The sequence below is a fragment of the Aythya fuligula genome, chromosome 4 (assembly GCF_009819795.1).
Source record: "Aythya fuligula isolate bAytFul2 chromosome 4, bAytFul2.pri, whole genome shotgun sequence".
Classification (NCBI taxonomy): Eukaryota; Metazoa; Chordata; class Aves; order Anseriformes; family Anatidae; genus Aythya; species Aythya fuligula.
Window position 1 is genome coordinate 57684818 of NC_045562.1, and position 15040 is coordinate 57699857.

General features: G+C 35.4%; 1 protein-coding gene across 3 annotated transcripts in view; it reads right to left on the minus strand.

Moving 5' to 3' along the window:
- Positions 1–630: 630 nt before the first annotated feature.
- The window catches only part of RBPJ (recombination signal binding protein for immunoglobulin kappa J region), a 54369-nt gene continuing 39959 nt past the window's right edge, over positions 631–15040 (minus strand). For all 3 annotated transcript variants that reach the window (XM_032186684.1, XM_032186687.1, XM_032186685.1), the window contains exons 4-11: positions 11751–11916; positions 10471–10645; positions 8838–8975; positions 8513–8625; positions 5987–6127; positions 2366–2521; positions 1583–1686; positions 631–1475 (exon numbers count right to left, since the gene is read on the minus strand). In XM_032186684.1, the coding sequence (XP_032042575.1) occupies positions 1160–1475; positions 1583–1686; positions 2366–2521; positions 5987–6127; positions 8513–8625; positions 8838–8975; positions 10471–10645; positions 11751–11916 (1309 nt within the window). In that variant the 3' untranslated portion in view covers positions 631–1159. The remainder of the gene's footprint in view (positions 1476–1582; positions 1687–2365; positions 2522–5986; positions 6128–8512; positions 8626–8837; positions 8976–10470; positions 10646–11750; positions 11917–15040) is intronic.

The window sequence follows — 15040 nt, forward strand, 5'->3', positions numbered from 1 at the left end:
TATGATGAAAAACATGCTTTTTGCGATTCTCAGCGATGAAGGGCATCACCTACCAATCCCATTTGCAGTACACACTTCTCATGATATTTTAGTTACATGCCAACAAGACAGAAGACATGCTGCCAAATGAAGTTATCGGGAACATTCCACTTTTGAAATAAAACATTTAACTTACACTTAATACAAATTATGTACAAGATTAGAAAAACCTGAACAGATCCTGAAACATTTTCGGATGCAATGACTGTGAAAGGAGAGGGGGAGTAACCCAGTAACAACCCTTCAAAAACACCAACGTATGCCTGTGACACGAACAATCATTAACATGACTGCTTCAGATGCCACTAAAAAAACTCACGTAATGTTAGAACCTCAAGAATTATCACTATAAATACATATTTTAAAAAAGGAAAACAGAAATAACTATTAACAATGACTGAAAACAGAGCACTAAAGTTAACATACATTGCATGTATTGCAGGCAAGGCAGAGGCATTTTTTAAAGCTTTTGCACAGACTTCATATAATCTTAAAAAAAATATGCTGGCCTTTACAAGGTTCTACTTGCTGAAATAAAAACAATTTCAGTTCATAAAAAGTCACAAGACTTCAGTTTAAAAAAAGGAACAGTTCCAGCCACAGACCAAAAATATATATATTTTTTTAAAACTGGAAGAGTATGGTAATTAGATTATACAAGCATGGTCAGGCTTGGAACCTGAATATACTTCAGAGCAAAAGCTCAGAGGAAAAAAAATATAAACTATTTGGTAACAAAAGTGTACTATATGTTGTGATACAAAAAAGGTATGGTGAAAATGTACCTTTTATACTAAAGCTTATACAAGTTCCTTGGTCCATAAAAACTATGTTGTGTTCATGTTTTCTAGTTTGCTCAACATGTATCCCAGCCACATTTTTATTTCTTGCCCATTAAAAAAAAACAGCTGAAAAATAGATTTTCAATAAAGTTCTTATGTTTCGGATCTACTTTTTTTTTATTGTGGCTTCTATATTAAGATCAGCACTTGCAGGTAACAAGGTTCAAAATAATATCACCTAAAATGGAAAGGTGTTTTCCCATGAAACCACAAAAATTGTTCAGTTCTCTTGAATGTAGCACTTAAAAGTCAGTTAAAGTCCAAACAAACAACGGTAGTTAGGAAACTACAGTTGCCGTAGATGATGTGACGTTGGTTGGATTTGTGCTGACATTCGTGTAACTTCCCTCGCTGTTTGCAGTTGTTTCACTGGAAGCCATGAGGCTAGAGTTGGCTCTGAGGATTGCTCCAGCAGCACTGCAGTGCGGTCGTGGCCCTGGTTCCGGTGTGTATGTGAAGGTAAGGCTGGTGGAGTAAATTATGCCATCGTTACGGACCAAAGTTACTGGAACTTGGACTGGTTGACGGACCCACCTCCATCCCTCTCGAAATGCAGAAATATCTGGAACAACGCATAGCATGCTCTCTGCACATCTGAAAAACAGGAGAGTCATTAGGGTATAACAACACCTAATGAGTATACACGATGGAAAGCATCCAGTAAAATGTAGCCACTACAAAAGCAGCAGGAAATACAGTACCTGTACATGGTTTCAGCTTCCACATCCCCAAACCAGACACGTAAATTTGGAGTGAAGTTCTGTCCTGTAAGTTCCAACATTGCTACATCCCCGCCACCGTTCAACTGGATTGGGGGTGAGCAGAAAAGAAAAAGCCCACAAAAAACATTAACAAAGACAAGAAGACCCTAAAAAAAAAATTCACAGTATATGCAAGAACTATAAACAATCTTGTTTCTATTAGCTGGATGAAGCTGAAATAAACAGACCTACGCAACTGAATTGTAAAGTAAACTCATCTAAAGAGATACTGCCAAATAATTTGATATCCTGAAGGGATAATGACCATTTAAAATAAAAAAGTGATAAAGGCTTTGAAAACAAAGAAAAAAGAATCTTTCTGAGAACATGCTAGGAAACCATGTTTTTCAACAGTGGGTGGCTCATTTCTTAATAAGATTTCAGTCTGCCTCTATTTGATGCATAAATAATGGTGTTAAGAGTCAAAATCAATTTCTAAATAAACAAAAGACCTAAGGATATCACCATCATAGTATTTTAAAAACTAAAATCCTTAATGTACAGAAGAGTATTAATATTATTCCTGTGATGGATATGCTCACGTATTCTGAAATGTAACTGAGAAAAATTATTGCAACATAAAGCAGTTTTACCACTTATAAAGCTAGCATGAATGTTTTCCTACAGTAGCCTCCAAAGGTGCTATGAAGGTGAAATCAGTATGACAGAAATAATCTCACATGAAAGAGCTTATAAAAATAAGTAAATACATAAATCACTTACTTGAAGACTTTCTACAACAGGCACAGGTGTCACTGGAGCATGGACCGGTCCCATCCCCTCATAAAATGTGTACTCTGCTTTATCTGTGCTAATGATTGTCCAAGAAGCTCCGTCATTAATCATTTCTTTATTTGGTTCTTTTGGGCATGGAGTGGCCTTAGAAAGAAAGTTTGAAAACTGATCTGTAAAATTGTTTGACAATCATAGAGCTAAAAAGCATCTCAGTCGGTAACAGTGTCCATCAGTTCAATAACACGTTTTCCTGTTTTTCCTCTAACAAAACGCACTAGGGAAATCGTCACATACAGTTCAACAAACCTAGCAGAAAAGCAAACTTCTGAGAACATTTTAGTTCTCACCTATAATATAGCCACATCTCCAACCTTCTTGAGTTGGATTTATTTAATAGGTTTCATTTTAGTTCAGCTTCTCAAGTTTTAACATTATTCAATAGCCATTAACAAAACCTACAACAAATAAAGTGTGTATTTTAGTAGGACCTTGTGTTAATGACAAAATGACCAAAACAGCCAGACTGACGTGGAATACTTTTCATTTCATGAATGTTACCTGGCCAATTGCCAAGACTTTTTTTTTATTTTTATTTTTTATTTTAAGTTGTTCACCCACAAAATGAAGGAAAAAATAAGCTTGTATTTCAGTGTTTGTGCAGAGACGTGGGAGAAGCTGCAATGACAACCTTGCAAATGGTTATGTCATGCTACTTTGTTATGGCAGCAGCAGCCTCTCCAAACAATGCCATTATCTAGCAACCAATAGTGCATAGGTTTAACACAGAAAAAAAGATGGACTGAGAAATTTTAAGTTTAATACCTAAATTCTGTTCGCTTCCATAAAGCTTTAAGTGCATCTAGGTATATAACCATCAACTTTACTCTTCAGAACATAGATAAGCGCCACAGATTAGATAAACTAGCACAAATTGCCCAGTTCAGATGAACGGAAGTCGAGATCAAAGCTGAGTTTGGGTGGACTCTTCATTCTGATACGATCAGGTTAAAAAACACTGAAAATAGCTTTCAAGAAAAGCCTGCAGCGAGGGTAGAAATACAGAACTTTCCCAGCTCAAGACTCAAATGATTTTTTTATCAGAAATATATGATGTTTCTAAATTACTAGCCCAACTTCGAAAGAGAAACTATTATACTGTTTTGACAAGCCATTTTCCATGCAGGTAGACTACAACTCCCATAGGCAAGAATGGACTAACATGCTTCAACCCATAACAAATAAAACAAGGATATCAAAAATGAATGAGCCTGTACAGCATCCTTGACTTGTCCCTTCAGACCTGACTCAAAAACGGGAGAAAAATGCCACGGAATTTGTTGTGAGAACCCTGCTATGTTGAAGAATCGTTTCAGGAACATGTTACTCCTCCTGTCACAGAAATCCTCAGAAGACTACTCTACAAGAGAAACATTTGTCTTTGTCATTTTCAAGTATGGCAATTTGAACCCTCAGGCTCTTTTTGTGTGTGTTTTCCCCTAAACTTTCCTTTCCTAAACTTTCATCTCCTAAACTTTCCTAACTTTTTCAACAGGTGGCACCAGAAGGTTTAAATGCTTCAAAGCTATGCTTAGTATCTCACAAATTGTCTGGGTTCACATGGAGACAGGATGGGAAACAAAGAACTGTGCAACATTAATAAAGGAGAGAATTCTCCAAGGACTGGTAAACACAAGTCAAAAGGAATCAAAGAGATGGACTAAACATCCACAAAATGATTCTGAAAGGCAGTCAGGGATGTAGCCCTTAATCCTTTTTTTTTTTTGTAGGTTCATGCTGAACTGCTAGCTTTCTATAGCCCTTCTGCTTTAAGCCTTTAGTTTCTCTATACTGATGACAGCTGTCACCCTAAAGCGTGTTTGTTTTTTTCCCCACAGTGACCACAGACTGGCTAGACTCTTGCTATAGGAACTGTATTCAGCAGTCAATACTCAGCAGGTGAAAGATGCCACACATGCCTTTTTCACTGATCTTGGTCTTCTGGTCCAAAGGAAGAAAGAGGTAAAACAGGATAAAGTAGTCTCTCCTGCCACTGGCAGAAAGAGTTTATCTTCTGTCTTGATTTCAGTTACCAAAGAGTGGTAACAGCCTGATATGCAAGTTAACAGATGTTATTAAACAAATAAAAAAAGCAGGTACCTACTCCTCTAAAAAAATCGCAAGAGTGGGTTGTCCTTTTACCTCAGCTCTACTCTCATGGAAAATTTAGAACTCTTATCAGACTGGGCTCTGCAAGTGTTGCATAAACTGTAGAGTGTTAGGATGTCCCCGCAGTCCCCTGGGCATTTCCAGGATATTGAAGTGAGGCAGCTGTCACAGAAGCTGTTGTTGCTTCTTCATTCAGCCCTTCCCTCAGGGTAGTTTGAGAAAGATCAAACAGCAAGGCTGATTCCAAGTCACTGCAATTCCTGTTTCGTTGCTTTCTCTTCTTCCTGACAAAGACCCACTCTGCTTTATGAGAAAGTACTTTAATAGATATATTATCTCTGCTATCCACTGGGGGAAGAACCAACAGATGTGGCCACTTGTGAATGTTTCCTGAAAATATGAACAAAGCACCTCATATTCTTTCCACTGGTCACATAGGATAGAATTCAATTGAGCCTTTACCAATCTTTCTGGTCCCTTCCCTTAAATTAAGGGAAATCTTTAAAAAGTTCACTTTCCACTTTCCTGCTTCTACCTTTCTTACTCTGGATGCCAGAGCTCTTCTCCTAAGAAATTCCTGAGTCTTGTGGCGATCTTCCTGAGGCACAACATTATCTCTTTACTCCTCCCTTTGCTATTTGAGCTGCCCTGGATTTTTAAAGAGTATGTTGCAATACTCAGATGGGCTTAAACTTGATGGCATGATGGCAGTCTTGTTATTCTCATGGGAATTGCCACGCTGAAAGTCTGCTAAAACCATGCTAACATACACGAGACTAAACCCAGTTTGTTAGCATATTATGCGAGCTGTCAGAACAATTGCACACTTTTTTTTTTTTCTTTTTACAGCTATTCCTTGGGGTTTGTTCCTGTTAAAGTAGCTCATTAGGTATATATTTTTTCCACCTGCTGGAGAAACATTATTGAAGACAGAGATGGCTACATTCCTTAGGGACAAATCAAATTTCTATGGCTTTACAAATTACCACGATCAACTGCCTTAACTGTCTATGTGTTTATGCTCTTAGCCAAGAGCAAGACAGTGCAACACTGCTAAGTATATCATGAGATATGACTGTGATGAACTCTATTATGTCCTATTTGCTGTAAGCTAGAAGCGGGCAGACAAATAAATGGTGCAACTCCACTAGCACGTCAACTTGTTAAGTCACAGTATTCTAACTATGTTTCCATTTCTTCCACTGAAGAAAAACAGAAATTCATTGTCTAGACAGGCATGGAAGAGGTTACAGGGAAAGAAAAAAAACATTTTGGAAAGAGAAAGATAAAATGTGGTGCTTTCCATCCTCTGTCTTTTCAAAACAAAATACTAGATTCATTCAAAACCAACTGTGAAACTGGCATTCATACATATTTGGGGAATATTTGGGAAAAGTCTGCAACCATGCTTCTCATCTATTCAAACAGGTTTAAAAAACTCACTTGAAACTGGATTATTCTCTCCTGGGAAAGGCACAAATACATTCTCTCAGTGTCTTTAAGGTAAAACGCACACTTATGGAGCTGCGATACTGGATCATCTGCATCCAATAACGCTGTTTGTTTATCTACTTTTCGAATTATCTGTGAATGAAATTGTACATATATGTTTAGGACAATCTCTTTACTTCATTACTTTGACAATTACATATGTACTATTAGTAAAAGAAGTGAAAGGTTGTATTTTTCAAGTTTCCATGCTGCCTGTTTTAATACCAACATCAGATTCATAATTCCTAATGCTTTTGCAGGATACAGTATTGAAGTGACACTCAGTACTACTGCTTCAATGTGTTGCATGCATAAATATTTTACATTTTTCCCCACTCTTACAGCAAAAAACAAGTGCAGGCTTGAGCAACATCTACTTTTGTTCCATTTCTTGATACAAAAGAACAATAGGTCAGGTATTAACAGTCTGCAGAAGCACATGCTTCCACCATCAATAGCATCAAGAACATTATGGAAGACTGGCTAATGAACCAAAACAGCTCAAAATAAGGATTTACTTTAAAAGTATTGAGATGTCCTTAAGTACAGTTTTGGAAACACAACTATCATAGTATATCTTAACAGCTGGTCATTAAATATCACTGAAAGGAAACTGCAAAAAACAATCATTCCTTACAAGCTGGCAGGTCTGTGCAAAAATACATGCTAATTTAATTGAGATCTGTTACATTTATAAAAATTAAGTTATTCCCTTACAGACAGTGAAAACGTATAGCTCAGAATTTTAACTCAACTTCTAGAAAAAAAGTCTAATACTTCATGTCATGCAACGTCAGCAGAAGCAGCAGCCATAATGCTTGGAAATTTCTAAACCAACAATTAGAAAGCCAGCCATGTCCTCTGGGATTTCTAATGGTAATAAATGGCATTATTAGCAACATAATTTTCAAGGTTAACTTGTTTCTTCAAGGTTCCTCACATCCACTTATGCAATGTCTGCAAGTTACCTTGAAATTGCATCACCTTCAAATGACTCTGGTAAGACAACATTTGTAATGCTTTCAATAGCAAATATAACAGAAACCTTCAGCCTGATTTGTTTTAATCTGCAAATCTATTTCTACCTACAAATAAGGTTTTTGGATTCATAAATGATGGCATCTATTTTAGGCAGGAAGAAAACATTAACAGGATGCCCACAAATAAAATGAGATCCCTCTTACTGACTTTCACGTGCTGAACCAGACCAGTAGTAAACAAGTCTGGATTTTTGTGTCAAATAACATGATGTGGTTTTTTTTGTTTGTTTTTTTTTTGTTTGTTTGTTTGTTTGTTGTTTGTTTTGTTTTGTTTTTTGAGATATATTTATATTATAATTTTATAGCACTTAATACAAGCAGTCTTATTTTTTAGCTGAGTTTGACTATAATGAGAAATTTTGTCCTAATATCAGAGTAAGATACCACTGGGAAGGGGGGTAAAAAAAACACCTGCAGAGAAGGTTAGTTTTATATTGGAATATTTAAAAAAAAAAAACATTTCTAATTAAAAGTGGAATTAGCAAAATCTTGTATGAAATTCATAACTCTCTGACAAACCACAACTTCACAGAAGATCTCATAGGAAGCATGGTTAGTGTTAGTCAAAAATTCCACTTGGGATGGCATTAGGTGCAGGAAATAGGAGAAAAAAATGCAATTCTATTTAAATTTATTTATAAACAACATTACTTTTATTTATTATTTATATATTTTTAATATATATATATATATTATTTTTATATTGTATATTATATATATATTATTTTATTTATATATTATTTATATATATTTTATTTATAAATTTATTTATAAACAACGTATCCATCAATAAAAGATTTCTTGGTTCTCAAATCTTAAGTTCTTAGAACTAATTTTCTATCCGTGACAAATGGTTGAAAGTTTCTCATTTCTTTTAATCATTCTAGTTGTAGTTCCAACGTTACATATTTAATACAGCATTAGTAAATGACCAAAATGTTTTTGCAAGATGCTGGTATAATGATGTAGCCTTAGAAGTACATACTTGGTTTTGGTTTGCTTTTAGTTTCTAATCAGTAGAATATTTTAAAATCTGCGCTGAACTCAACAAATGCATCATCCTACAGGTTATAAAGTTTTTACTCATCTATTCGATATTGAAAGTATTTTCCTAGACTGTGACCTACATTACTGTTTTTAAAATAGACTTGTATTTTCTTAAGGACAGCTTGCAGATTAACCTACTTCGGTAGGTTTGAATTTTGAATTCAAATTCTCTGCACTTAATTTACAAGCTGTTCTTTACTTATAGAATTAATACACAGATATAAAGATAAAATATGCTTTTATTAAAATGAATGCCATTTTCCATATAAAGTACATATTACTAAAAGGAAAGATATAAAGCCAGAATTGTAAACAATGCAAAACCAACTATGCAATTACACTAACTAACCATCTACAAATTAATTATAGCACTGGAGAAATTAAACTGTACCAGTCTTGGGAGTGCCATGCCAGTAACTGAGCATACAAGTTTGACAGTCTGCCCATAATGAATGTAGCCGTCTCTCACTGTGAATTCTTCTCCTTCTGATTCATCATCATCCACTGCACGAAACAGGAAGTTCCACATTATTTGTTTTAATAAATGTTTTTCTTGATAAGAGGAAAATTTAATATCACACTATTACATCAAATACACACTCAGTAACAAAACAAATCTGAGCTTGGGCAATTAATAAGGAAGAAAAATGCAGGACTTTTTTTGTGGGGATGGAGGGAGGGAAGTTAAAAATACATATTCCTTTATTTTTACTTACAGAGGTGAATGTAAAATGCTCCCCACTGTTGTGAACTGGCATGGAAATTACCGCCTTCTACGTGCAAATATCGGGTGCTAACTGTTTGGGATCGAAGTCTATTAAATAGTGCCACTTTTGTCCCTGATGCAATACATACTGCAAGGAATACATACAGACTTCAGATTATTAAATTACTTTGCTAGTACAAAGAAAAGTAAGAAAAAGTCACAAATACAATAAATAACTAATAAATAGTGGAAATCAAGAAATAATTCTCACGTAGTAGTTAGATTACAAAATATTTGTGACAGACCAAAACTGGTCACAAAATTACAAGTGGGAAACACACACGGGCTGTTCTCCAAAGGCATGCTAGTTCACAGAATTATGCCACTTGGCCAAATTGGCCAGTGCTTGCCAGATGATTTTTTTTTCTTCTGTTCACAGCTTTCAAACAATTGATTATTTGAGCAGAAGCTCTAGCTTACCCTTGAGAAGTACTTAAACTACTTTCAGTGATCATCACATTTGAAGTATAAAGAAATCTATTCTTACAAATGACAATCAATTCAAAGGAAGACAGATACAAGTATATAAAATTGTAACCATGCAACCTGAAATTCTCAGATCTGAACTTACTTATCACTCAATAGGGAGAAAGGCAAAGTCTGCTCCCCTAAAAAAATTCAGCAACTATCATTTTGTTGTGAAAACAGGCACATTTCTTTTACTTGGTTCACATTTACTACTGAAGGATGCTTGGTTCATATTCACTGTCCATCAACACTATCTGTCTGAATACAAAGTCAACAGTGCATACTCTGAGCCCACGGGCGTGAACTGCACAGCACCAGACCGCCTTTAGTCATGTGGCAAGCTAGCACCCCGAGATCCACATTCCATAGGTGAATGGGTTCCAGCCCAACACAGATGGAAGAGCCTTTTAAAGCACTAGTGAAGAGAGAGAGAAAAACAAACAAAAAAAACCAACACGGCATCTCTTGAGGTGCTCCAGTGGAATGCAGGCAAAAAACTTTGGAGAAAAAGTAAAAATGCTCCCAATTGTACATTAGCACCAGAGATATCTTTAGTTAAAAATCATGGTAAGCAAGTAAATCTGGGTGAAATATCACCATACAGATTTCTTAACCAATTACTTAAAAGTGATCATGCAAAATATATTAGAAGTAAAAACAATATGAAATGGCATGAGACAGGAAGAAGGTGGCTGTGACGTGAAGAGGCGCAGTGTGGGTAATGTGTGTCACTCTACCATGATATGAAAGTTACCTCTTTGCTACTGGTCAAAATATCCTAAGCACCAGATCAAGGCAGCTTAAGGGATTCAACAGCTTAGGAAGCTGAGATAGAGCATTCTTTATGCATTTGCTTACAAGGATTTCCTCCTCAGAATAAAGTTTTTGGGTGGACCTTTAATATTTACTAAGCAATTGTGACTGCATAAAACCCAACACTATAATCTATATTGGAACACTTCAAAATATATTCATGTACAGTTCTAAAGTAAATTAGAAAAAACATTCAAATTTTTGTTGTATTTTATGTTGTAGTCAAAATCTCAGAACACACAAAAAATGAGTAGGAGGCAAAATGAATTGCTACATAAAGAAAAGAACTGTGGAATACTTACAGTCTGCATTTTTCAGTGACTGTTTCTTTTTAGAAGGCTTGGAGATGACTTTGATTCGTTTACTGAGGAACACACCGATGTCATCGCTATTGCCATAGAACATTTTTACGGATAACATGAAGTGCTTTCTCTTGTCTGAATCTGATATGTATAACGTTTTGGCAGTGCAATAATTCTGTAGGTAAAAACATACTGTTGTTTCTTTTTTCAGATTAGCCCAGTTCAAGAAGCTATATACATCATTGTGAACAAAACTGGAAACTGACATATTATTTTCTAAAGCAGATCAGAAATTGCTTTCTCCATCTCTTCCCCCTACTGACAACGCTTGATTTTTTTTTCCTAATTCATATGGAACACTTCCATATGGACATTTTTTAAGAACTACTGTTTAGCTTTGTGAAGTTTAGCACCTGACTTCAGTACTTTAATTTCTTTCTAAATACCTTTACTAAGGCTAGAAAGCAGATGATTAGAGCCTATAGCTGTATCACAGCCACATCTGAGTGGGTGAGAGCACTACTAAAAATTACGTTCAGGTAGAGCTGTAAAGGCAGTACAGCAGACATGCACAAGAAGCTGCTTGGGCAAAAAAAAAATGCATTGAAACAAGCTTTTCTTGAAAAGATCAGAGAGGATTGGGTTTTGAAGCAAATGGAAAGTTACTAATAACTACACGCCTGAACTAGGTGACAGCAGGAGCTGAAAAATCTCAAGAAGAACTTTTGTTATCCTTCATTTTAAGAACTGAGTACTCAGAAACCACACAAAACAGTGTCTATCTTGGCATAACAAACACATTTCTGAGAAATTATACTACAAACTTTAAAGCTGCAACATCTTCAGTGGAATTCTGTGAAATCATGTCTTTAAGCTACAATGTACACATGGTATGTATTTTGCAAAACCTCCTTAATTTAGTAACTGCTCGTGGAAGCAACCAGCCAGATTTCAGACCAGTTTAAAGAATCTGTTCAGACCCAAATCATCCATCTAATTGTGGTCACCTATTCACTGGCTTCCATGGCAGCAAAATAAAGAGTAGCAGTTCCCTCATCCTGAATCAACAACCTAAAAATGTAAAGTTAGTACCTTGCTATGATCCCATGAACCAAGTCCACTGACTGAGCTGTCCTATATTTTTGAGGTGTTTTTTAAACCACTTATGCAATATCTGCTGCAGTGTAATGAGAGTTACAATAAACCACTGCATTCCTTGAAAGATGCACCATGGAGTTAACATCCTTTGTGGTAATCTGAATGTTTTATGACACTTCTACCTTTCCTTCCAAGTTCAGCTGCTGCATTTCTTGGTCGCTGTTTCCTATCCCAATGAAGGCGCAGGGTTGTGACTCTTGCTCAGTACAACCATCCCGTTCCATTTGCTCTTTTTTTTTCTTCCATCCACTGCCCATAAGATACACACATGGAGGGGGACAAAAGAACCTGAAAATGAAAAATGAATTATAACATTACACCCACTTTTTAAGAAAAAAACAAACAACAAACATTGAGACACAAACTGACATAGGCCCAAAGCTTTCTCAATCAATTTACACTTTGCATTACAGTTTATACACACATGCCCTTCATTTGCATTGAAGATTTCCTAGAATGCAAATCAAAAAAAAGAGAAAAAGCAAGGAAAATTAGCATTATATGTACTGTCACCAAGCATATTTTCAGTTCAATGACAGCTAATAGTATCTCTATAAAATGAAAACACTTTTAACCTTTACAAAGGAGAAATACTCTTAAAAAAAGAGGAAAGGCCTTAAAAGTGATGACAGTGTTTTGCTTTTGTAGATGATTAACATGATTAAGACACACAGGAGTGTTCCAGAAATTAATTTAATGAACAATTGGTGATTACAATTCCTAAACATCTTGGGTTTCATCATCAGCAAAGGAGGGAGTTTCTTTTATCCAAGCATAAATCTCTTTTAGGTGATTTTACATCTTCATCAGTAATCATAAAAAACAAGATTTACTCTTTAGCAGCACTGACTAAATGCTATGTCAGTCTAAATGCTATTTAAAGTATTAAGTTGAAAAATAATTGCACTGTTACAATACCATGTATTAGTCTTGAAGTTTCTGCAAAATTTTAAAAGGCAAATCCTATTTGCTTTTGGGTTGAATTTAGCCAACAGCTGCAGTGTTTTTATCATCACTTAGTTAAGATCAAAGTTGAAAAAGCAGCAGAACTACTAGTATATGCTAGCTATGGAGGAGGCTAAAGAGGCATGAAGGGAAAGGATGACTGAGAAAGTTTCTAATTATTCTAATTCAAATTGGAATATAGTACTTAATTTGGCACTTTTGAAATCCAAAGAGGACTCCTACTTTATTCCTGTAGGTAGGTACAATTTTTTGAAAATGTGGCCTGGAACAACCAAGTTCATGGACAATTTTTCTTAACTACTTTGCTAACCTTAATTAGTGCAAGTCAGCTTTAGTATGAAATCAAGCTTAATATACTTCATCACTTCAACTATTCAGCACTATTAACAGCAATAAAATTATTTTAAGTAATAGACTTCTAAATAGAAGAAACCAAAATCCTTCATTACTAACAATATAATAAAAATGTAAATAGTAAGAACCCATACAACTAAACGTAAAGATTTGTAACTATTTCAGTTAAGGCATACAATTAACTTACATTCCTTATTAGAGAAACAAACAACAACAACAAAAAAATACACATAAAAAGCCAACTTTTAAAAGCTTATCTTGCCAAATGAATTCATAGTCACAAATTCTCACTTAAACGTCTCGCTCTTTTGCAAACACATCAAAACTGGTGATATACTAATACACCATACAGCTCAAATATCTAGGAAAATCTTTCAAAGCACAACACACACTCTGCTTTAAAAAAAAAGGACTGCCTACAAAAGGCAATTTGTAAAAGGTAGATTCATATAGGAGGCCAAAATATTTGCATGTTTGAAACACCCATGAAACTTATTTGTGGACCTGCTCATACAGTTTGCTTTTTTGATTCAAAACCAACAGAACTAAATGATCTATTCCCTCCATTATGATAATCCACTTCAGCAGAGACATAGCATAATGGTTTTTTGTTCCTTTTATTGCCTTCACTGTTTTGAAGGACAGAAATCTTGATGAATATGGAATTGGGAGCTAATGGAAAGCCACTCGTAGAAGTGAAGTGTTCAAAGTTAACAATGAACATTTTTCCTTATGCTTATTGCATCAGTATTAACTATGCACATTTCATTTTGGAGGGTAATTATGGGTCAGATGAAGACAAGGATTTTTTTTTTCTTCCAGTCAAACATTCAGAACATTAACACAACAGGTAGAAACTTGCCAATTTGCAAAGCAGATGTTTCCTGATGAATCGTCAACTTGAAAAACTATGCAATAAACTGCCTCAAAACTATTTAACAGCTTCATAATAGTGACACAAGAGAATACTTCCACTAGCCCAGCCTTCAATGAAAAAGCTGAAATTTATAGTTATCCGACATTAGAATGCATTAGTCAAACTTTACTGCTCTAAGCAGAGAAGTTCTGAATTTTGAAGAATTTGACTTCAAATAGAAAGAGCAAGCAGTAATAAATAACTCTTCTGTGACAGCACACACCATATATACCACCTTTTGGCTTATTATATGCCTTTTGCTTACTATCTTTTGCTACCTGACATCTGTTCCAGCTTTCTTTGTGAAGATGCTGAATGATGCAGCAGGGAGTATTTAAAATCACCATGAGTATCTCAGACACTAATCCCCTTCCCTTCCTACTGCAAAGTTTTCTCCTCAAAACCAGTAATATATTTCCTACTTTTCAATTGCATTTATTTCAAAAATCAGATCAGCGCAGATTACGTGACCTCATTTCCCTCAATTGCTTCTCTACCTTAAAGGAGAGATGACCTTAAAATACCTTATGTTTGTAATGACGAATATGTCAGTATGTCATTACGTCAACCATGTTCAATGATAATGGTTAAAGTCACAGAAAAGTATTGAAGTGCAAGGCGTTTGCTTTCTGCAGAACAACCTAATTTATACTCCTTATATTCCCAGCTCTAGATGCAAATACAATAGCTGTTGTTAAAAATCTATTCTGAGGATCACCCAAAAAATAAAGCAAGAAATAACGCCTTTAACATTACACCGAGAAAATTCTGTCTGCAGACATTTAGGATTATATTTAAAGAAATGTATCCAGACACACAGACATGTATGTGGGTGGGAAGGAAAGGAAGAGAAGTCCCAAGCTCTGTATTACAAACAGGTATAACACCATGAAGAAAGCATCACACATTTGCTTTTCTTCCTCGTGTAGTCTTTTTGTTTGTATTACTGGTCAAAACACCTGAAAAAAATCCCAAACTTTTTTCCTATCTATTCACATTTCAGCTTTATTCTAACCCAAGTCCTTTACATGACTACGGCCGGTAGGTGGCAATAAAGACCTGTAAGAAAGAAGCTTTAACCCACTGATGAAGAGAAAACAAGCCACAACAATTACAGCTCTTTCTGAATTGAAACTGAGAAGAACACTGGAAAACTTTGGATTACTGAACAAAGAA